Source organism: Nelumbo nucifera, chromosome 8 (assembly GCF_055504915.1).
Source record: "Nelumbo nucifera cultivar China Antique chromosome 8, China Antique-T2T, whole genome shotgun sequence".
NCBI lineage: Eukaryota > Viridiplantae > Streptophyta > Magnoliopsida > Proteales > Nelumbonaceae > Nelumbo > Nelumbo nucifera.
In genome coordinates, this window is record NC_142656.1 from 4,118,695 (window position 1) to 4,143,279 (window position 24,585).

The 24,585-nt window shown below is 37.9% G+C and overlaps 2 protein-coding genes across 2 annotated transcripts; one reads left to right on the plus strand and one right to left on the minus strand.

Annotated features, from left to right (window-relative positions):
- Nucleotides 1–2,665: 2,665 nt before the first annotated feature.
- On the plus strand, nucleotides 2,666–17,300 carry LOC104600642 (mitogen-activated protein kinase kinase SIPKK-like). The gene is made up of 9 exons (XM_010263711.2): nucleotides 2,666–2,959; nucleotides 3,048–3,132; nucleotides 4,898–5,032; nucleotides 14,508–14,732; nucleotides 14,845–15,027; nucleotides 15,171–15,391; nucleotides 15,812–15,857; nucleotides 15,973–16,073; nucleotides 16,922–17,300. Coding segments are annotated over exons 1-9 (1,074 nt in total). The 5' UTR covers nucleotides 2,666–2,882; the 3' UTR covers nucleotides 16,923–17,300.
- A 2,631-nt stretch (nucleotides 17,301–19,931) lies between these two features.
- On the minus strand, nucleotides 19,932–23,800 carry LOC104600643 (protein phosphatase 2C 16-like). Its single transcript, XM_010263712.3, has 4 exons — nucleotides 21,738–23,800; nucleotides 21,228–21,587; nucleotides 21,027–21,132; nucleotides 19,932–20,711 (listed from the first exon to the last, which is right to left on the minus strand). The coding sequence occupies exons 1-4, from the start codon at nucleotides 22,641–22,643 to the stop codon at nucleotides 20,377–20,379; spliced, it is 1,707 nt and encodes a 568-aa protein (XP_010262014.1). The 5' UTR covers nucleotides 22,644–23,800; the 3' UTR covers nucleotides 19,932–20,376.
- Nucleotides 23,801–24,585: the final 785 nt, after the last annotated feature.

Below are 24,585 nucleotides of genomic sequence, written 5' to 3' on the forward strand. Positions count from 1 at the left end.
GCAAAATTATAATTTACTTTTATTTCAAGTTTATCTTATTTTGTATTATTGCATTTCAATTAAAGTAAAATAAAACCTGAAGCAGAATAAAATAAAACACAAAACAAAACTAACCAGATTTTGCATTCTATGCATTTGTGCTAGTGCAAATAAAATTGCACTGTAACCAAAAACAGCCTTAGGCTTTAGCATTACTAAGCCAAACGCACTGTACACCAGCATGGACCTGCAACATTGTGTCAATTAAAGTAACTGTCGGCACAGGTGGGCCCTGTTTCTGTTCATAATATTCCGGATCTATGGTGTGCAATGATGTCTCCAGCTCAGTTTGGAAGGGGTACAAATATAAATATATAGAGTATAAAACCTTATATTTTGTGTGTATTTGTATTGTACATATTTATATTTATACTCCTTCCAAACTGAACCTCAACCTCCAAAAATCGAGGCTGTATATAGATGAAAAAGAAACGAGAATCATCATTATTTTTCATCCTTGTCCTAACTATATGGTACGGCTACTTAAATTATATTTCACTGTTCCATTCTATAAAAAAAATCTGTTTCACTATTTCACTTTCTTGATAGTCATATCCATTATTAAATTATCACAGTATTTTAATCATTCCTTACTATTTCAATTCGAATATTATCCAATTGTCTGAATTTGGTCCTATTAAGGGTTATTCAAATTCAGTCAAATTTGGTCTGTTTATAATTGGACCAAATATGGATACATCCCTATTTGATTTAGGCAGGTTTGGGAGTGTTTAAGTTAACAGTAAGTGCTTATTTTATTTGTATTTGGCACCCAACTTTTTTAAGTGCTTATTTTTTTAAAACAAGCACTTATTTTATATTGGGTGTTTGATAGTCTTTTCTCCAATAAGCACTTAAATAAGTGTTTGTCCTTTATTTTCTTTCAAATTTTCAAAATATATCCTTTGAAAGCACTTTTATTAAATTACTTTTATGAAAACACTTTTATGAAAATACTTTTACGAAAGCACTTTTGTGAAAGTGCTTTTACAAAAGTAATTTCACAAAAAGTACTTTCATAAAAGTGCTTTTGTGAAAGTACTTTCATAAAAATGCTTTCATAAAAATACTTTCTTAAAAATGCTTTAAAAGTACTTTTTATGAAATTCAAATAGGGATAATTTTATAAGTGATACTTTAAAATTCAACTAGAAATAATTTTGAAAGAAAAAAAATTGAAGAAATACTTATTTTATAAGCACTTAAAAAAAAACTAAAAATTTGAGCTTAAAAAATAAGCCTTTACTTTTAAAATAAACACTGTCAAATATGGCCTTAATGTGACCCATTCAATTTAGTATAAATATGTACTCATACATGCTTGAAGTTCGCATTGTGTCCCCCCCTGGTGATTGTTTAACTCCTATTAGATAATTCAAGCTCTCCTCCCTGGTGTATCTACACCTTCTGAGTCATCATCTCTTACCCGATTTCAGTTTCAGCCTCATATGTCGGATGTCAAGCCCCCATAGGGGCTCACTACTCTTTTTAAGTGAAGAGTATATCAACTTTTCCGTAATAAATGATAATAATGGATTCGGAACTGCACCACCGCTTAGAAAATTTATCCAGCGTACCAACTGATTTCCCCTGTATGACCGAAATTGATTCTATATAAATGCAATTTGCATTTTAAAAAAAAGTTTTAGGTTTCATAAAGTAATTTTCAGTTAATTTTTTTTATAAAATATAATATCAAAGTCATATTTTCTTTTTTCTTTTCTTTTATTTATATTATTTAACATCCACTTTGCAATCCATATTTGATTCAAATCCAACATAAATCCAATGGATAACATTCAGTTCAAATTTGAATATAAAATAAATCAAATTTCATTTCCAATCCCCTTCTATATTTATTTTTTCTGACTCATCTTCCACAAAATAAAGGAAGGAGATTGATTTCCTTAAACATGATATTGAACAACAAAATATATGAAATTATGAACATAAGATACGAGTCATACGACCAATCACTATTTGGAAAATCGCTTTATGAAAAATTAGAAAAAGTGTCATTTTCTCATAATTAATATCCATTTTCAAAGAAAAAAAAAATCAAATTTTAAACATGCAACTAAACATTGAAAAATAATAATTTTTGGGAAATTAAAATGTTAGGAAAAATAAAAGTTGACGATATAAAAATTGTCGGTCGAAGCGCCAAATCCTCAAAACCACCGGACGGTCCGGACATTAAAACGCAATTCCGTGTCCGGTTTGGTTTTCGGAACGTTGACGAGCAAGATAAACGATAAAAGGACGGGTAAGGGATCTTCTACCAATAGAACGCTCCCTACAAATCACTGCAGTCGCACATGGGGAACATCTCACTTGTCATTAACAGGGAGATGTTCCCAATGTACGATTGTAATGACTTGTTGGCACGGAGTTGATAGCGATTGTAGTGACTTTAGGACACCCGATCCGGATAACCAAATTTTTTGGCAATAAGATCCCTGCTTTTTGTCGTATCTAAATTCCAATCCAGCGGCTCTGGTTTTCTCCCTCCCTGCGATATTTATTAAAACTGTAGGATTATAATCCCTGTTCTGTAATTGAATTCACCAGCACTTTTTGTCTTTCTTAAGCAATTTCTGAAAGAAAAATTTTCTTTTTAACTACTGTAATTATCTTATCCGAAAAAAGGGAAAAGTCTCCGGCCACCATCACTGACTGATCTCTCTCAACTACAAGACAAAACTTTTAGTTCTTCTCCTCTCTTTTAATTGTAGGAATAAAATATTACTATGTCAAGTTTAAAGAATATAAATTGTATAAAACCTGAAATTTTCTGTTATTGCAAGGACTTGCAACGACTTTGAGGGAAAGGCAAAGGAGCCATGAAGAAGGGTGGCTTGAACACTAAGCTCAAGCTCTCTCTTCCTCCTCCAGATGAGACTTCCATCGCTAAATTCCTGTAAATCTCTTTTTCTCACTCTCTGATTAACTTCTCTTCACTTCTTTGTTTTACCTTTTATTGATTTAGGATTTCGTCTTCTTGCCAGCACGCAGAGCGGTACCTTTAAGGACGGCGATCTGCTTGTTAACAAGGATGGAGTTCGAGTCGTCCCAAAAAACGAAGATGATCAGGTACACATACATATTACCCGACATTCAAGAAGTTTTTTTTTTTTCCCCTTTTTGTTTGATCCTGTTCCTTCATTTTCTTTCCTACGATTTTATGGTTATACCTGCAATTGTTTTGAATTCACCGATACTGTAGCTCTAGAATACAGCTTTTTTTCTTCTTCTTGTGGGTCTCAAATTGCTACATCTTTTCGAGTCTCAACGTTTGGAAGCTTATAGTTCGTTAATGGGGTCCTTCATGCTTCCTTTGTGTTTCAGAGTGGACGGAGAAATTACTTTACACCCTCTTAGATCTAGTGCTGTATGCCAAGAACTCGTGGAAGCTCAGGCGTCCTTTGGTAACGCTACCGAGGAACGTTTTGTGTTCACTGGAGCGGAACACTAGAAATGTTCCCTGATAGAACACAGCCTTAGCTTCCGTTGGTTATTTTTTCGCAAAATTGCCCCACAAAATTCCGTTGAGATTGAGAGCGAAGAGAGTGTAATGTACTGGAATGTCAGAGTGTCAATAACCATGCTAACATCGCCCCTATCAAACTTGAGATTGGGATTGTAGTAGTCAACACTCCTTGCCTCCTTAACAGAATCTGAGGTCAAGGTCTCAGATAAATTCAAGTAGTTCTAACAATATTGAAGTTCCTGTTAGGATCAACTTGAAATCGTGTATTTACTAAAGTAGAAATTTGCATTGATCTGCTCTTAACCCCTGACTTCAACTCTGTGTTACATTCTTGGTAAGATGGATGCATTACCATAACAAGGATTTCCTTTTTATTTTTTATTTTTTTTCAATTAAAGATGAGAATAATTAGGGAAGCCTATTATGGATGCAAAGTTGAATATGCAACTAGTTGCAAACTCCACCATCAATTGGTCACACAGCTTTTCTGCTGCTAACAAGATCCTCCATCAATGCTAACAAGCAAGACCAGATCAAATGGAGTTCTACATTCGCAAATCAAACTTTTGCTTAGCATGCATAGACAGGTACTATAGTTATTTAGGCTAATCTCTCCATTCAATTCTTGTGATCTTGTCATACACATTTACATTATTTTGTCAGAAAGACGGCATTAATGTAAGCCTGTAGGGTGCACCCAAATAAGCCAAAATTTTCCGGCTTTAATAAAAGACAAAGGATTTAGATAACATTTATAGAAAGACACTCAGAATGTATAAATGTTCCTGGTTATATGCCTGTGTGTAGAGTTTTGTTCCTTTTATAGTTTTGAGGGTCAGGTCTCATGTCCTCCCCTTTCTTTATCATCATTGTCATTAATAATGCTTTTACTTTGTTATATATACTCGTTTAGGCTATGCTTGGTTAAAATTCTACACCAATGAATCACTATTTCTAGAATAAAATTTGAGCAAAAAGAATCAATTCTTAGAATGGGTTTTGAGCCTAGAAAAAGAATTAGTTCCAATAATTTTCATAAATCCAAACTTACAACTGATTCTTAGAATCATGAAATCACAAAATTCATTAGAATTAATTCTCTGAAAGCATGCCAAACACAGCCTTATTCGACCATTCATTCTGCTGCTGGATATGGCACTTAACAGAATTGAATGCAAACAGGATTTATGTAGCCAACCTCATATAGTTGGGACAAAGCTTAGATGACGACGACGATGATGATGTGTTGTGTTACTTCTGGTGCATACATTGTGATAATTCATGCCACAATGTCTTTCCTGCCTAATTCTATAGTCTACTTTAATAAATTTTAACTTCTCTATTTTTGTCTTATCACTTTGTATGCAGCAATCTATTATAAAGCCATCAGACAACCAGTTGAGCTTAGCTGACATAGACACAATTAAAGTAATTGGAAAGGGTAATGGTGGAATTGTGCAACTGGTGCAACACAAATGGACTCGCCAGTTTTTTGCTCTGAAGGTACTTTATGAGTTTAATAGCAATCTTCCTACTGAAAATCACTGCCACTTCTTCTTTCAATAGCATAAATCCCCGCAGCATTTAAAAAACTGTAGTTCCAAGCCTTTTCTGGGACTTTTAATGCTTAAGGTATTTTATGAATCTTAAGAGTATGCCTTCTTTCTGAACTTGTTTTCCTTCTAGATTACTGCTTCAATTGGTTCTACACTTCTACTCCCAGCCTCCTAACAGAGGAGATTGCCTTTCCCTACTTTTTTCTTATAAAGAGCTGATTGAATTGGGTCCAATTGCCAAATCAGACATTTCATATGGTCCTGCATCCTTTTCTGAACCGCAATAGGGCAGAACATCTATATAAACTCTATATGGTTTCTCCACATGAATCAAGAGTGCCCCTCTTTAACCTGAATGTATAACAAAAGTGCTGGAGATAGAATGGGTTTAGAAAGAGGTATCAAGAAAGATAAGATGCAAATGAATGCTCTTGGGATTGAGACAGATCAACAATGAATGATGAAGAGCATGGAAAGGATTGGAACAATAAGTAAAGCATTGGAATGAACTAGTTTTTTTTTTCATGGTTGAAGTTTGATAAGTTGTGCTGAAATGTAGTCTAGACAACTTGGATGAGATGGAGGTTGTACATGTCTTGCTATTCTGTGTAGCCCAAGTTTCATATACTACTACCAAGATAGTTTACAATGTTGGATCATGGAGTCAGAACTAATTATAGATCAGTCCATATTCTTTTTAATTGAGCTGACGCAAAAATGTTCTTTTTAATAAAAAAGGACATCTAAGTTGTTAATCCATCTTGAAAACATTAGATCTAGATCAGTTAAGCTTGAGGCTGGATACAGAGAACCAGTTGTCATACTCAGGGTATTGCTATAAAGAAAGCTTCAAGTATTGGCATTTATCTTCATGTTGAACCTTTATAGATTTACATCTTGGAGTCTGTGCTGAATATTTTTGGATATTGATTTTAATATGTATCAGACTTGGATCCTATCTTGGTCCTAGATATAGGGGGTCTTGGGAAGGGTGGACTGGATAGACCTAGCCTTTAGTAGGGGTGCTCATTAAAACCGAAAAAACCAAACCAAACTGAAAAATGCGGTAAACCAAACCGACCGGTAATATATTTAATATATGTCACATATTATCTATAAATTATATACAATATATATGCATTATAAATATTATTATCTGTTAATAATATATTATACATATTTACAATATATTATTTATATATTTATTTGTAATATATGTTATAAATATAAAAAACCGAGAAACCAAAGAACCAAACCGGTCAAAAACTGAAACTAGTCAACCGGTTAACCAGCAGTACTGGTTTGGTTTTGGTTCAGGGAATTGCAAAAATTGGTAGTACCAGTTCGATTAACCGAACTGTGAGCACCCCTAGTCTTTAGCATATTTTTGCACAAAGTGGCTACCTTCAGATCTAGATCATTGTAAATTTTAATACTCATAAATTTGAATCTGGACGCTTACAGTTGGCATTATTTTTAGACAATCTTATTTGGTATTGTTAAAGTGAGCCGAATAGGGGTAGTTTAGTCATCTCATGTTTGTTAAGTACCTTGCTTATGTGGCAGTTTTATTAGAGATACTCTGCCCACACTTAAGTAAGGGCAGTTTAGTCTTTGTAAAGGTTATTAGAACCTAATAAACATTAGGGGGGTCGAATGAACAGTGAATCAATCAGTTTTGACTAAACCCTCCTGTTCTCTCTTTCTCTTTTCTTCTTCATCTTCATCTTCCTTCTCTCCTGGTTTGGGTTACTATAGCTGCATTCGAAACATGGTATCAGAGCGAGGTTCCTGACCTGCTTCAGTTTGTAAAGCATCTCAGCTGTGTTCGTGACACATTCTTCTTCGTTTCTGGTTAGTTAATGGAGAGAACTGGTTCGCCCTAGGTCTGAGACATCACGGCTCGTTTCTCTCTGCTGCGCACAGTCTTCTTCATCAAGGAAAGTGATTTCAGCAGTGAATGGTTGGTTGATACTCTCAAAGGAAGGTTGGTTATCTAGTCCTTTTGTGTTGCTGGTATTTCTGGGTAGAAACCCTCCAAGAATCAGTTAGTACTGATTAGAACCTAGAGAACTAGGTTCATTGTTGCCCTAGAACGGGCTATGTACAGTAGCCGAATAGTGTAGGGGCTGCTGTAAGTGGTTGAGTGGGTTAGGGCTGCTGCAGGTGGCCAAGTGGTGTAAGGTGTAATGCAGTGACCTAGTCGAGTTCTTTGTGGTTGTGTAATGCCCTCTTAAATGTGTTAAACAAGTCTGAACTGGGTGTAGCAGATTTGACTGTGTTATGGAGCTTGTGGTGCACAACTTCTATTGAGTGGTTGTAAGAGGGCCTACATGTGATTAGTGAGTGCTAAATTGATGCTTATGTGGTTCGTGGGTTTGTGAAGACAGCAGTAGTGTGAATAAGAACAAGGCACGGGCTCTCACTGTTGTGTTTGGGGGCTACAATAGGTGCTGAAATATCAAACTATGAATAACATCAGTCAGCTTGTAGCTGAGAAGTCAGGTTAGAGGCAACTGTGAAAGAGTACAATGGCACCAATAGAAGATGGGTACAATGATCAGAAACCTAGTGTGGTGGTTTCCCCCGACTACCTAGGAGTACAGATGACCTCAATTAAATTGAATGGGGAAAACTACATTCCATGGGCTAAATCTGTGGAAGTTTTTCTCAAGGCAAAGAGGAAAGTGAAGCATGTAAAAGATGAGAAGCCACCGACTGACTCTCCAGGATTTGATGATTGGGAACAAGAAGATGCTCAAATCATGACTTGGCTGTGGAATAGTATGGAGCCCAAAATTAGTGCCAACTTCATGCTCCTTGATACGACTAAGGATATATGGGAGCATGCTAAGAAGCTATATTCTGGACAAGATAACACAACAAGAGTATATCAGATTTATCAGGAGTACTTTGATTTACAACAAGGAACCAAAACACTAGAAGAGTACTATGCCTACATGAAGAATATAAGGAATGAACTCAATGTCTATCATCCCCTCACTCCAGATATTAAAGTTCAGCAACAGCAAAGGGAACAACTAGATGTTACAAGATTTTTAGTGGGGCTGAAGTCAGAGTATGAACCAGTTAGAGCCCAAATATTAGGGGGCTCTTTTCTTCCTACACTTGAGGAAGTATTCTCAAGGCTTCGTAGAATTTCTTTGGGACAAACAAAGAACTCCACACAGTCTGATAGATCAGCACTTGTGACAGCTAGAGGAGGTGGACATAGTACAAGAGGGGGAGGTCATGTTCCCCGAGGAGGCCGTGGCAGTTCCATGATTGGTCGGGGTGGTCGTGACTCGGGGGGAGGTTGTGGCAGAGGGAAAAATAACTCTACAAGGAATTGTACCCATTGTGGTAGGGAAGGACACACAGTGAATTTCTGTTATGACCTACATGGCCCTCCCTCTAAATGGGCTAATCATGCTGTAGCAGGTGAGGTTGATATCAGTGACAGTAAACAGGCAGACCGAACTCCTCCCACATCTACATCTACTTTTGGGAGGGAGATGGTGAGTGTACCGCGTGATGAGTATGACCGGTTCCTTCAAACTACTTCACAGCATACCACTGCCACACTTGCCCAATCAGGTATTGCTTGCATGTCATCTAAAACCCCTCCCTGGATTATTGACTTTGGAGCCTCAAATCATATGACCGGGACTCCAGGTGTGTTCTCTTCTCTTTCTGAAACCTCTGCATCACAAACTGTTACACTTGCCAATGGGTCCTCATCTCCCATCTGTGGTGTCAGTAATGTTGACATGGCTTTTGTGCCCTTATCATCTGTTTTATATGTACCTAAGTTTCCATTCAATCTTATGTCTGTTAGTAAAATAACCAAAGCTCTTAACTGTTCTGTTACCTTCTTTCCTTCCACTTGTGTTTTTCAGGATCTCAAGACGGGGAAGAAGATTGGTGGGGGGCATGAAGCTGGTGGATTGTATTATCTTGACGGTGGTGGATCTTCAATTGCTCTTCAGACTTCACTTATTCCTCTACAATGGCATTGCCGATTGGGACATCTATCTCTCAAGGCTCTCAAGATTTTGGTCCCGTCATTGAGTCATTTGTCAGTTTTTCAATGTGAGTCATGTCAGTTTGGGAAACATCGTCGTGTGTCCTTCAGTCCAAGAGTTGAGAGTCGTATGTTGAGTCCTTTTTCTTTGGTTCATTCAGATGTTTGGGGTCCAATCAAAATAGTCTTATAATGGGACAAGTATTTTGTCTCCTTTATTGATGATTGTTCAAGAATGACATGGATTTACTTAATGAAAGAAAGAAGTGAATTGTTTTCCATTTTTCAAAAATTCCATGCTGAAATACGCACACAATTTGGTGTTCCAATCAAAATTCTCCATTCAGATAATGGTCGTGAATACTTTATTACTTCATTTCAACAGTATTTAGAACAACATGGCATTATTCATCAGACCTCATGTGCATTCACCCCTCAATATGGCATTATTCAATAACCGTCAGCTTCTTGAAACTGCTCAGTCTATTCTTCATCACATGAATGTTCCTAAACGGTTTTGGAGTGATGTTGTACTCACTGTATGTTTTCTCATTAATCGGATGCCCTCTTTCATCCTTCATGGTTGGTCCCCCTTCTCTATCTTGTTTCCCACTTTATCCCCATTCCCATTAACTCCTCGTGTCTTTGGTTGTGTGTGCTTTGTCCACAATCTGAGTCCTGGAATAGACAAGCTAGATGCACACTCAATTAAATGTGTCTTCCTTGGCTACTCACGGACTCAAAAAGGGTACAAGTGTTATAATCCCATTACCCGGAAGTGCTATGTCTGCCCTGATGTCACCTTTTTTGAGTCTGTCCCCTTCTTCTCAAGTCTTGAAGCACCTTCGTCTCCACCCGTACTTCCTCTTCCTCTTCCTGTCACTGATCCAGTTCCAGATGTTGTTGGAGTAGACTCATCACCTCATCCAGTGCAAATCACCACAGAACGACCACCAATCCGGCAAGTGTATACACGTCGAGCGACACCGGCCCCTTCTCCAGCTTCTACCTCATCTGCAGATCCTATCATGGCTCCTATTGTTGAACCTTCAGACCTTGACCTACCCATTGCCTTACGGAAAGGTAAACGCAGTTCTACCCTCCATCCCATTTCCAATTTTGTTTCATTATCTCGTCTTTCTACCTCACATCGCCAGTTTGTTTCACTTTTGTTCTCTATTTCCATACCTAACAATGTTCAAGAAGCTCTTAGTTCACTTGGGTGGTGGCGGGCAATGGAGGAGGAACTTTCTGCTCTTCAACATACTTAAACGTGGGAACTTACTACTCTCCCACCTGGTAAGCATGTTGTGGGCTGTAAATGGGTGTATACTGTGAAATACTTGCCAGATGGTAGTGTGGAGCGTCTGAAGGCCAGACTTGTTGCTAAAGGTTACTCACAGTTGTATGGAGTGGACTACATGGAGACATTCTCTCTGGTGGCTAAGATTGGTTCTGTTTGTGTACTAATTTCCCTGGCAGTTATGTATGATTGGCCTCTGTTTCAGCTTGATATAAAGAATGCCTTCCTCCATGGTGATCTTGTGGAGGAGGTATATATGGAGCAACCACCTGGGTTTGTTGCTCAGGGGGGAGGATGGTAAGGTATGCAGATTGAAGAAGGCAATTTATGGGTTGGAACAATCGCCGCGTGCTTGGTTTGGGAAGTTCAGTGAAGTGGTGAAGAGTTTTGGAATGAAGCAATGCTAGGTTGATCGCTCAGTGTTCAGCTATGACTCAGAAGCTGGGAAGATCCTATTAGTGGTCTATGTGGATAATATTGTCATTACTGGCAGTGATAAATTGGGGATTGGCAAACTAAAGGTATTTCTGCAAAATCATTTCCAAACAAAAGATCTTCGAACATTAAAGTATTTCTTGGGAATAGAAGTTGCTAGGTCAAAACAAGGTGTAAATCTGTGCCAAAGAAAATATGTTCTTGATCTATTGGAAGAAACATGACTGTTAGGTGCAAAACTAGCTGAGACCCCTATGGAACCAAATGTTAAGTTGAGCAGTGATACAGGAGAAGTATTTGAAGATCCTGGAAGGTATAGACGACTAGTGGGGAAGCTGAACTATCTGACTATCACGAGACCTGACATATCCTTTGCAGTCAGTGTGGTGAGCCAATTCATGTAGAACCCTCGTATACCTCACTGGGATGCAGTTCTTAGAATTGTAAGGTATCTGAAAGGAGCTCCAGGCCGTGGACTATTGTATAAACCAGGAGGAAAACTTGAAGTAGTGGGGTATACAGATGTAGACTGGACAGGCTCAGTGAATGATAGAAGATCTACTACAGGCTATTGCACATTCCTTGGAGGAAATCATCTTGTGACGTGGAAGAGTAAAAAGCAGACAGTTGTGGCCAGAAGTAGTGCTGAAGCTGAGTATAGGGCCATGGCACATACTACCTGTGAGTTAGTGTGGTTGAGGAATCTTCTACAAGAAATTGGGTTTCACATGGATAAACCTATGAGACTGTATTGTGACAACCAAGCTGCACTCTATATCTCATCCAATCCTGTATTTCATGAGAGAACAAAGCACATAGAGGTTGATTGCCACTTTGTGAGGGAGAAGGTCCTTGCTGGAGAGATAAACACAGAACATGTGGGCTCGAATGATCAATGGGCAGATTTGTTTACAAAAGCTCTAAGCTCAGGGAAAGTGAACTATCTATGTAACAAGTTGGAATTATATGACATATATTCTCCAGCTTGAGGGGGAGTGTTAAAGTGAGCCGAATAGGGGTAGTTTAGTCATTTCATGTTTGTTAAGTACCTTGCTTATGTGGCAGTTTTATTAGAGATACTCTGCCCACACTCAAGTAAGGGCAGTTTAGTCTTTGTAAAGGTTATTAGAACCTAATAAACATTAGGGGGTCGAATTAACAGTGAATCAATCAGTTTTGACCCTCCTGTTCTCTCTTTCTCTTTTCTTCTTCTTCATCTTCTTCTTCCTTCTCTCCTGGTTCGGGTTACTGTAGCTGCATTCGAAACAGGTATCAAGTTTCATGGGTTTTGATTGATTAATTACACATCTAGGCTTCTAGTTTTATTCCTCTTTCTTGTTTTATCATGTTTATAAAATGACTTTCTGGGTTTTTGAATCTCCAACAAAATACCTTACTTTTCTTCTTTCCTTTAAGTCCAACATGGAAAAATTGCTGGCTTTCTTTTGGGTTTGTTTATAGAAACTTGCATACACCTTTTAATAGCATATAATGGAGAGTATATGGGTTCAGTGCATTGTGGTGCTTTAGAGCAATGTTCTTAACCCATAGTTGACCTGGACCATTGGGCCGTCAACCTGACACTTGGAAGGCAGGCTAGGTCTGTTCAACCTTAAACCTGTAATGTCCTTAAAAACTGTGGACTTGGTCAACAACCTGTTGATCTGACGATCAAACAGTTGAATTGTTCAACGTATCGATGGTTCAATCCATTTTTTAATTTGAAGTTTAAAAATCAAAGAAAAAACTAGAACTTTTGAGGCTTGCACAAACTAATAGAATGGGTAGAGGGTAAAGGCAATGGGGAGTCAAAAAAAAAATATAATTGTTGATTGGTGGCTGTAAAACATAAACAAAGAGGGGGAATGGAAGATACTGGTTCCAAAGAAGCTGAATGGAAAATGGAAATAGCATGAAGATTGGAGAAGAAAGAGAAAAAAGGGGGATTGTAGGTTGTTGGTTGTGTAGACGCTGGTTAGTAGAGAGGGAGACTATGAAAGGAGAAAAAAAGAGGGTTTGCACATCCACTGGTAGGTAGGCCACCTTAACCCTTCTTCTCTCCTTCCACTGACCAGATCTACATGTTTACTTTGGTTAGGTGTACATTTTTTATGTATAGTAGAGATGATTTTTTTTGTCCTCCCTCATCTGGGACCATTAGAACTGGGTATACAAGATATCAAAACTAGATTATATAAAATAGATACCAATCTAATGTATGCCAATTATCTATGGATTAAACTGTTTGACCTGGACAGAGGGAAAAGCTGATCTGTTTCCATGTTGGTTGGTTCTTAAAACATTGCTCTAGAGGCACATTTTCCTCACACTTCTGTGTTTTTCACAGGGACACGCCACAAACTTAGTTTCTGGACTAATAATTATTCTTTTTTTACTGTTTAAAATCAATGGTTAAGAGTGATTGGGTGCAACAGATGGTTACAGTTTAAATCTTGTAAGAATCAATAACGGTCATGCAATTTACACTGCATGAGCCTATTGCTGCACAACACATATGTGGTGCGTTTTGGTGCTTTAGAGGCACGCTTTGCTTGCACTTGCATGACCTGCATGGGGATGCATGCCACAAACTTGGTTTCTAGACTGATAATTTTCTTTTCTTCTATTTAAAATCAAAGGTTAAGAGTGATCAGGTGCTATCAATAGCTGCAATTTAAATCTTCTGAGAGTCAATAACTGTAAAGCAATAAATGGTAATTTCAATTAAACTCATGACTGTACAAGTGCCTTTTAAAGTGACTCTCCAGTATCTATAAATAGTTGTGAGCAGGAGTGTTTTCAATACCGTTTTTTTCTTTGCCAATCCAAAATTGCAGTGTCTTGTAGAATATTTCTCTGAAGGGGTTCCAACTTTTCTGGTCGTTGTTCCTCACTGAAGACTGTTCTGTCCTTGGAATGAATTTGCCTAGAACCTGACAGATGACTTAGTTCACTGAGGGAGGAAAAATTACATTCTAAAGATAGAAAAAGAGCCTTTATTGCTATTCCATCTTCATTTCTGAAGCTACTTTTCCCAAATGCACTAAAAGGAAATTATAGGTCCCCATACCACGTAATGGTGCCCAAATTTTGTTTTCTATACCATTATGGACTCTTGTCAACATTCTTTGACACAATTGTATGTATCATATATCTTTGTTTTCAAACTTCAACTACTATTTGTACGCTTTTTTCCATGCCTATCCTTTATACAATGCAAAAAGGAAAAAGAGCTAGATCATTGGAAAGGCATCACACTATCATGTCTTAACTGTAAAGTCCTGACTTATTTTTGAATTTTTTAATGTTCTGTATTGATTACCTAGAATCTGCTTCTGGTGCTATTATCCTGGTTGTACAGTCTACACGAGGTGCACCTATATAGGATAAGGGACTAAACTGGTAGTGGGTCCTATCAACAACTTATCCTGATCTTAGAAGGGAAAAAAGGAAGAAAAGCCCTAACAAAATGATCCAACCATTTCCCTCATTTACCTAAAAAAATCTAACCATTTATTACAATACATTTTCTTAGTATAATGAAGTAAATAATAGTTTCAACAGGCTATGACAACAGTATGCGTCTCATATTCTGGGTATCAAATTGATTCAATTTTTTTTGGTGTCAAAGATCTCTAAGTAGAACTTAATCTGGTCCAGGTTATCCAAATGAACATCCAAGAGGTTATTCGCAAACAGATTGCACAGGAGCTTAAAATTAATCAGTCAGCACAATGCCCATACGTGGTTGTCTGTTACCATTCTTTCTATGATAATGGTGCCATATCAATAGTCTTCGAGTACATGGATGGTGGTTCTCTGGCAGATTTTCTAAAGAAAGTAAAAACAATTCCAGAGCCATATCTTTCTGCTATCTGCAAGCAGGTGGGCGTTCTTTGTTTCTTCCTTTGGCCTGTGGACCTATATGGTTTGTTTATTCCTTTGCCTTGTGGATCTATATAGTTTGTTTCTTCCAACTGTTGCTTCATGAATGCAGGTGCTCAATGGTTTGTTGTACCTTCATCATGACAAGCACATAATTCACAGGGACTTAAAGCCTTCTAATTTATTAATAAATCATAGAGGAGAAGTCAAGATAACTGACTTTGGTGTGAGTGCTACACTGACAAGCACCTATGGCCAAGCAAACACTTTTGTTGGTACTTACAACTACATGTCTGTGAGTATACTAATATTTGTGGGCAACAATTATTTCATTCTTCTTTTATTGTATATTTCTATGTGTTCCTAGATATGTTTGTGCATAAGCACAGCTTGAATTCCATGAGTAAAGGCCACTTATGTGGACTTTTTCTTCCACAGCCAGAGAGAATACTTGGAAACGACTATGGCTACAAGAGTGATATTTGGAGCTTGGGAGTAGTCCTACTAGAGTGTGCAACTGGAAAATTTCCATATTCCCCACCACAACAAGAAGGGTGGACCAATTTTTATGAGCTTATGGAAGCAATTGTTGATGGACCACCACCCTGCGTGCCTGCAGATCAATTTTCTCCAGAGTTCTGCTCATTTATTTCAGCATGGTACATGGAAACAGGATGAAATATGTTCAAATTATTGCGTACACCTTAATTGACATGTTTTTTTTCTCGAACTTAGTTTTATTCTATATTCTTTTAACAATGAAACATGACGCTATTTTTTTTAACAATGAAATATACCATACATTCTCTTTTTTATTCAACATTGAACAGTTGCAGAATTCAACTTCCCCTAATCTGGATATATGCATCTTTGTTCATGAAGCCAAATTTGCCATTTCTAAGATTTTGTTGCCCCTGATCTGTCCTCCCCACCTACCACACATTTTATTGGATTCAGTTTTGACGGTTCTCAATGCACTTAACTCCCTTTTTTTTTTTTTGATGAATCAATGCACCTAACATCTTCCATAACTGAAGGATTGTTCATCAGTAACATGGAGATTCTATTTTCTATTTCAGTGTACAGAAAGACCCCCAAAATAGACAGTCAGCACAGGAACTTATGGTATGTAATACTCTAGCACATTCTACCTCATTCCAAATGGGATATTTGAGGAGAAAAGAAATTGTTTCATGTAAACCTTCTTGACTGATAATGTTTTTGTTGATGTGCAAACCAGAAACATCCTTTCATCACTAGGCATGAAGACTCAGGTGTTGACCTTGCATCTTACTTCAGAGATGTTGCATCTCCACTCGCTACAATTGATGTTTCCATCTGGTATTTCCCACATAATGTGTTTTATTTCTGTCATAAATGTCCACTTTATGATATCTACCTATAATTGCTGGTGCTACTGCTAAGCATGGAGTAGCTTTTGAAGTGTACTGCTGCTACTGCATTACCTAAGCTGGAACATGATGCATGAATAAATCCTTAAAATCCCGTGGAAACTTTAAGCTTGTTTCCTATCATTGTTCTTCTGATAGTTCAAATGACCCAAAAATTTTCAAACATAAACCACCCTCATACATTGATGGACTGAATCAGTCATTAGGGCACTGGATTTGCACATTAGGACCAAAATAATAAAGACCATCCCCATTTCCTAAAAGATAAAAGAAAAAGATAAGCTGGAATCCTTGTCCAACATTTGCCAACATGTTGCATTGCCCCCTAGGATATGACAACTTTTTTCGTTCTTAACTTCCATATACATTCACAGTCAAAACACACTAAAAGGCTGTTTTATGATTTTTACTATAAACCCATTTTCATCTAATGAAATATATTTGCACCAGCACCTTTACATCAAGATGTCATTAGGTAGCTCTCAATTTAGGTGTTTTTGCCAAATATTTTCTTCATCCCATAAGCAGTCGATGACTAAATAGATTGACATGCTCTTCGGTGACCACTTCATTATTGGCTTCTGAAAATCTTTATTTTCTTCATGACTTCAGCTTGCTGTTCCTTATAAAAAATCATTCACACAGGATAAGATGATGTTTATGATGCCATATTATTCAAATTTTCAAACTATAACAATGTCAAGTGAATATGAATTAATGTACCCATAACCGGAATGCTTTCTGTACTTGTGGTTGACATACGGTATCTTTCCTCAGATATCAGATTCGGAGGCAGAGCTTATCACAGCGTTTTATCAAAGACGAGGAAAAAGTTGGAAGGAGGAAGAAATTCTTACGCTATTGAAAAGGGATGTGGGGGACCAGATCTTAAACATCAGCAATATTTCATGGAACCCAATGCCTGAAATTTGGAGTGAGACAGCTTCCCTGAGAATCCCGGGATTTTACTTTTCTTGTTTTGCTTTTTTTTTTTTTTTTTCAGGGTAATCCAGGATTTTTGCTCGAAAGAAATGTATCATCTGTAATTCTTGTTTGAGAAAACGTGAGTGCTGCCATTTGAAGTTTGAACTTTGAATTATGCAGACAAACAAATAAACCCAACCGTGATGCAAAATTATTTCTGCGCTTAGGAAAATCTCTGATGCCCAAAAGACATTATTTCTGCGCTTAGGAAAGCCTGTGATGCCCAAAAGACATGATACTGGAACAGGCCGTTTGTTCGAATCAGACGGTTGAACTGTGGTTAAAACGGTTCTGATTCTGGGTCGATGTTTAAAACCATGATTTGGAATGACTCCATTCGTCGAGGTGACATCTTGCAAATGTGGAAAATGTGGCAACAGACAGCAATGGCATTTTGCCAAGGTCCATCTGCAAAAAGAAAACCCCATCCTCGTGTTTAAACTTTAAGTTAAGGTGATCTGAACGATCATAATAAACATTGCAGCCACACATGGAGAATATCTCCCATACATTATATTGTCACTCATGGGGAAATTCCCAATGCACCGCTGCAATGCACTGTAAAATTGGTATGAGATTCCGAACAGATGGCTTGGTTTTAGATTTATACTCATCAATTATATGCAAACCTAAAAGCTCACAAGGCTAAACTCTAGGGCTGTGTTTGGAAACGAAGCAAATAAGTGAATGCAAATATGTAAAGTGTAAAACGGTTCATATAAATTATAAAGTTGGGTTAGTTTTACACGGGCAAATTTATGTTGTTACCAAACAGACCTTTTAGCTGTAATGGATGCAAACATGAACTTCAATAAAGCATATGTTTTTTTTTTTTTTTTTTTTATCAAAAGCTCACTTGAATGCAAATTTACTTCTTTTTTTTTATTGATGTACTTTTATATCAATACAAATATGTACTTTTTCATCTTATTATCAATGTATCATTTGTCAATGCATAAATGTAATGTTGCTAAATACATGCAAAAGGTCATTTGTCAATGCATAAATGTAATGTTGCCAAATACATGCAAAAGTAAACCAAAATGAAATTTATCCTAAACCGGGGTTTACACTCGATTTGCATCATTTTCTAACACAGCCTAGATGTATGAAGATGATTTGATGAGTCAAAAGATTCAAAAATATGCATAGCATTATTAAGTACCAACCTCCACTTCATATATTCAATAGAAGGGGAAACAAGGTCCAGGAACATCATCTCGTCTTTCTTAAAACATAAGAAAGGATTCACCTTTCAAACGAATTGAAATTCATTCATCATTACTTGTATTCTGATTGGAAAAAATTACTAAAAAAAGGCATGATTTATTTTTTCTGTGAGAAAAAGGCATAGATTACAGCTTGTACTTTTATTTTTATTTTACTTGCATTCCGCCTTTCCTAACTCCCACGTTGTTGCTTGGAGAATGCCTAAAACCTACCTTTGGTTTTAGCTTTAGGATGAGCAATCCCTATCACGTGACGGAATAGAGCCCATGATATGAAAGTCAAGGAAGCCCCACATGCTTTTGAAAACCCTTTGCCATGTGTCCAAGTTAAAACCCACTTCTCTTCGAACCCGAGTCTAGGCAGCTTTGTTTGTATTTCTAAGCATTATTTTAACAACTTTAACCCTGGAAGGAAAGCAGTAACGTAGGCTCAGATCAGATCAGATGCCTCTGTTTTATTTATTATATCAATTATATATTGCTTCAAGATTAAGACAATGATGATTAAAATTTAAAAATGGTGGCATTGGGTATTGGTATTTGGTATTACAGTTCTACTCGTTTTTAGAGTTTTGATCGAACATCATATTACCACCATCTCCATGCCGTTTAAGAAAGTCGTCACACTTGGTATTGCATTCCTTCCTAATCCCTTCATTCCTCCAATTACTCCAAGACCTCTTGCAGTTGCAGTCTTGCTCCTGGTTGATTGGGAGCTCTCATGCACATGACACATTCACATAACTTCATTCAGTTTGTTGCTTGTCTTTTTAACCTTAAGCCCTTGGTAACGAAACGTGTCATAAGTAAAAAGCTCCCTAACAGCCAAAGTTCTCCCCTCTTGCCCCTTCCACAAGCACATCACAACAGCTGATCGGTCCCTCCGATCCGTCGTCTCCAACTCCACCCCCACAAACACGGCCAGGCCAGGCCAGGCTGCTCTGGTCTCTTGAGTCATTAGACAATGATGGGACCCGACCCGGCATCCCAGTTCCAGGTATAGTGCGGCTATCACCAATTTCAGTGAGATCATGGTGATGATGTGGGGTTGCTGCCGTGAAGAAAGAAAATAGAGGATAGTCACAGCTCACAGTCAGATGGGACCATTCTGCCGCCTCTGGTGCTGATGATTGTTGCCTGTTGGGCAATCACTAGTAAAGGAGATAATTGATAGTTACAGTGAGGGAAGAAACAAAAGAGATGAAGAAGAAGATGGATGGGAAAGGTATCTACTTCTACGTGGCATTCCATGATTGACACACGATTCAGTACAATATACGCTGCCCGGGTTACCAAGTTGCGCAAGCCAAATTCGATTCCAAGTCCAATTACTTAACGAATCCACCATGTCTCTCTCTCTCTCATCACATTCTCAGTTGCAAAATCTCTTGTTGATTGCAATGCGTCCCCACTAAACTCTTTTTTTAAGTGGATTTTGAAAGCAGCACGGCAGTAGCAAGGTCAGTAGGAACAAGTAACGCTCATTTAACAGGCTTATTGACAAAAATATTTTTGGGAAAGAGAAGTTAGATCCAATCAAAATGGCACAATGAACAGGAAATGAGGGAACATCGTAGAAGCTGAAAATGAGGAGCCTTTTGAACATGATCATAAACCCATCTTTGGATCTTGCTAGTTCTTTTACAAGGCACCATGTTGTAAAAACGATGCAAGTGAAATACCTCACAGAGCCTTCAACTCGGAGGCAGTAACGAATACAATTAACCAGAGCTCTAGTGCAAGGGAAAGAAACTCTCTCCCCTCATCCTACCCTACAACAGCAGCTCAAATTTACATGGCCAAAACTTGGCATGATGTATGAAATGAGAAGGGATTCCAATATGGTGCAGATCCTATAGTACATATAGAAAAACTACTCTTGTACACCCATTAAGCCCAAGTGAAAAACAGATGGGCAGAGCTATGTTCAATGGTAGTAACCATATGAACTTTGTGGAGTTCTATATCGCACAGTTATAGACCAAAAGACAAAATTAGCAGTGAACTTACCAATTACCATCAGGTTTTGCTCTTAAACTTTCTCTGAGCTTTCAAATCCACCACAACCACGGTAATGTTGTCCTTGCTACCTTTCTGAAGAGCAAGCTTCGAGAGGAATTCAGCTGCTGATTGAGCAGCAGGATCAACTCCATCACCCCTTTCTGCAGGAAGGGTGATACCATTCTTTTTGTGCCAGAGAAGGATTCGCCTTCGAGCCACTTCACAAACCTCCTCATTTGTCATAACATCCCATAAACCATCACTGGCTAGAATCAGACATTCGTCTTCTTTTGCTCGAGGAATAAACATGACTTCTGGTTCTGGAATGATGCACGGTTTCAAATATCTATCACCTGTATCTCAGAACAAGTTAGTGACCAATGCTAAGCACAACATATAATGATGTAAACATTTATAAGCAACTAGAATTAACAAGACTCAATTAATCACAAACGTAGCATCTGAGAAGAAAAGAAAGGAAGATGTATGTGGTGGGTTTTTGCAGACCATGAACATGAATTTAATTAAGCCTACCAGGATTTTGCATTTTTTTATGATTAAACTAACAAAAACCACAATTTCCATGTTGGGACATAGGCCCTGTCAAGCCCAGAAATGCAGTGCTAAAAATATGTAATTGACAAGAGAATAACAATGACCCAACATACCAATGGACCTTGACATTGCAAGAACACCAAATACACGATATCCATTCCATTGTATGACCTTGCCTCCAGCTGCTTCAATCCTTGAATACTCGTCTTCCCTATTTGGCTGTAAAAATAAAGTAAATAAATAGGACCAGTTTTCCATAAAGAGGCAGATTCATTTATGAATTCCATAAACAAGAATTTAAATTCATGCCTTACTTTATGATCAACAGACAATGGAATAGGCTCTTTGCCGCGACAGAGGACTGCTCTTGAATCACCACAATTTGCAACTATGATGTGTGACGAGCAAATAATAGCCACCACAGCTGTAGACCCAACAGTTTCTGGTGCAATAGGTTCAGGACCAGGTTCAGAGGTATCATCCTTGTCCTCTACACCTTCTCTGCCAACTCTTCCTGCAACCTCATCATCAACTTTTACAAAGCAACTGGTGAATGCTTTCTCCCACTGCAGTTTCCAATTATCAGTATTACTTCCACCATCCATACTTTCTTGCAAGGTTTCTATCTCCTCAATCAAAGCCGAATGGATACGTTCACGACAGTAATTAGCAACCTGCTTAAAGAGAAGCAACTCCATGAAACAAAAGTGAATTGGCACATGTCTAAATGCATAAAACATATAAAACAAAAGGATTCTTTTTTTTTTTTTATCAGCACATGTAAAACAAAAGGATTTAAGAGTAACAAAGGGAAAAAAGAGCACCTGAGAGCCTCCATGGCCATCATAAACTCCAAAGAAATGAGCAGTTGAGTGAATCAACTTTTGGTTCATACCATCCACAACATGGTCATCTGTCAGCATTTTAATAGGAATTTTCAGAAACCAAGGTACAGTAGCAACAGCATCTTCCATCTCTGGTCTTCTTCCACAGATAGATGTACTACCCCAAAGAGGTATACAACTCAATTCATAAACACTGCGCATTCCTGTTCTGCAGATCCCTTCCTCTGGAGGCAACTGAAGAACCACAGCCGATGCCTTTCGATCAAACCCTTCTCGAATCTCAACCTCAAAGCCCGCTGGCACAGAAAGAATTTCACCCATGGGCTCCTGGTCAGTATTTAAATCCCCCAAAGTGGCGGACTTTGCAATAACATGAGCATTTTCGATGTTCTTCTCAACAACCACAGAACTTGGTGTGCTTAACTCACAAGCTGTATCAAAAGACAATGTTTCATCGCCACATAGACTACTGGTATCACTAGCCACAGAAAGAGAACAAGAACTATCCAATACTTGGTCGCCCCCCACAGAAAGAGAATCATCTTCCTCGATATCATGAATTGTAGCATCAGTACCAACCCAGTTGCTTTCATTATCCGGGATTTCCATCCCAACCGATGCAGTAGCTCCTTCCCTGCCGTTCTGCTGAGGTGCTGATATGGTTGCAATACCAACTTCAGTACGTTGATCACTACAATTGCAACCTTCATCTCCGCTACAAACAGATTCAGAAGAGTGCTTGGCAGCAGGATCCGACAGAAGACTTGCTGCGTCCGTTAATAATTTTAGTCTTGTAATTTCCATGTGGGTTGCAATAGCAGAATTATCACAGATTGTATTACCTAACCTAAATGGCACTGCAACCGCTGGAGACATCTCCTCCATCAACTCCCCTATCTGAGTAGTAGTAGTAGTAGTAATAGTAACCTTTCGACCCCTCCAAAATCACATAGCCTGTCATTTTCCAACCACTCCATCTCCTCCTCCAACATGCAACGATCTCCAAAGGAGACTTACAGGTTTGAACAAGCAACCTTCCATGCCTAGTTAACTAAATGACCCAGTAAATAAATTGATTCTAACAATCAAGAGAGGAGATGAAATCGCCAACCCCCGAAGAGTAAATAAAAGGAACCTAATTGCGCCTAAAACAAACGAGCTAAGAAGTACAACGGAAATGGGTTGTCAGATCTGGTGAGAAACAACGGATCCAGACTTCCATTTGGTGAAATTTAGACACTGGATAGATGGGTTAGATCCCTCTGGACTTCACCAACTTCCTTCTGCTTCCTCCTGGAATCTTCACTAACTACCCTGTCAACTAAAAGTGAAAGACAAACAACAAGAGCAGACCCCAAATCCCTACCAACCCTTAAATTCAACCAAAAGACGGAGAAAGAAAATACAAACAAGATTAAATTCAACGCCTTATCTATAAGCACAAGATAGAAGACAGAAAAAAAGGGGTCATGAGAAAGAACCCAGGAAAGGCGAACTCCCAAGAATCACAGGAAGACCCTAAAAAGAAGAAGCCCTTTTCGCATAACACCTGGCTTCCCTGGATCTGAGGTAACCCATCTCAACCTCTTGAAATTTGGGTCTCTTCTCCTCTCTTTTTCACCAAAACCACTTCCAATTAACCAGAAAAAGAAGCAAGAAAAAGGGAATGAACAAAAACAAAGTCACTACATACTCTTCTCTCTCTCTTCTTGAGTACTTCGCAGGAATCTTTCTTGCTTCCTAATAGAACTAATACTGATAACAATGAAAAAAACGCTTAAGAATAAAAAATAACAGATGTGAACTTCTTACCATCTGAATGAGAAGCACATATGATCAGTGCTACTTTCCTTCTTTTTATTTTATGTTTCTTTTGGCCATGAAGGCTTAGCAAGATCAACAGAGGAAGGGAGTAGTAGAGAAAGAGAGTTATAAAGGAAGAAGCAAAATAAAAAGAAGAAACCAATAAAGATGGAGAAAGAGAAAGAGAGACAGGTGTCGAATCAAAGGGCATATTAAATTTAAAGGCATTTCCAGTTTTCCATCCCTCCCCCCGCCTCCCCCCCCCTCTCTCTTTCTCTCTCTCCATCCATCCAATGCTCAATAATAAATCACATAAAGTAAATAAGAAAATGGCGGCTTTATTTACAAAACTACCCTTAAATGTCTTTGACTGTTTCTGAGGGAGAATAAAAAAACCTTGAAGCCATCACAAACATGGTTTCTCCACCCTTTTTCATTTATATTTTCATTTTATTTTTTTCCTCCATTGAAGATGAATAGTTAAAGAGTAATGGCTTAAAAAGAACTAAAAATAAAACGACAATTTTATTCTTGTTAGGCTTAGGCCCACATAGATCTGCATCAAATCTAATACTTTGCCCTCCCTATTCGTGTGGAAATTAAAGAAATTTTTATTTTGTTATTGTTTGTATTAATGCATGATTTAAAGATCTTTTGACTTTTATATTGCCCTATAGTTTGATCCATAGAAGATGCATGTAGATGAGGAGAGCCATGACTTCATTATCAAATCAGACATTTAAAACAGAAAGAAGAAAATAAAATGGAAATACAGTGTAATTGTTCTAATACCATTTGTTGGAGGAAGTAAGAGATATAATGAAAGAAGTAAATGGGTCTAAGTGATCTCTGTGATGTAGTTGGGTTGGACTCTGTGAGAGGAGTAAAAGTGAGTAAGAAGACTGGTTGCATTATTGATGTCTTAACAAGTTTGGACTAGGGTTGATTTAAGTTATCCACATATGTATTTCATAAATTGTGATTTTGCTAGAGGAAAGCTTGAAATTTTAATTTTATTAGAAAA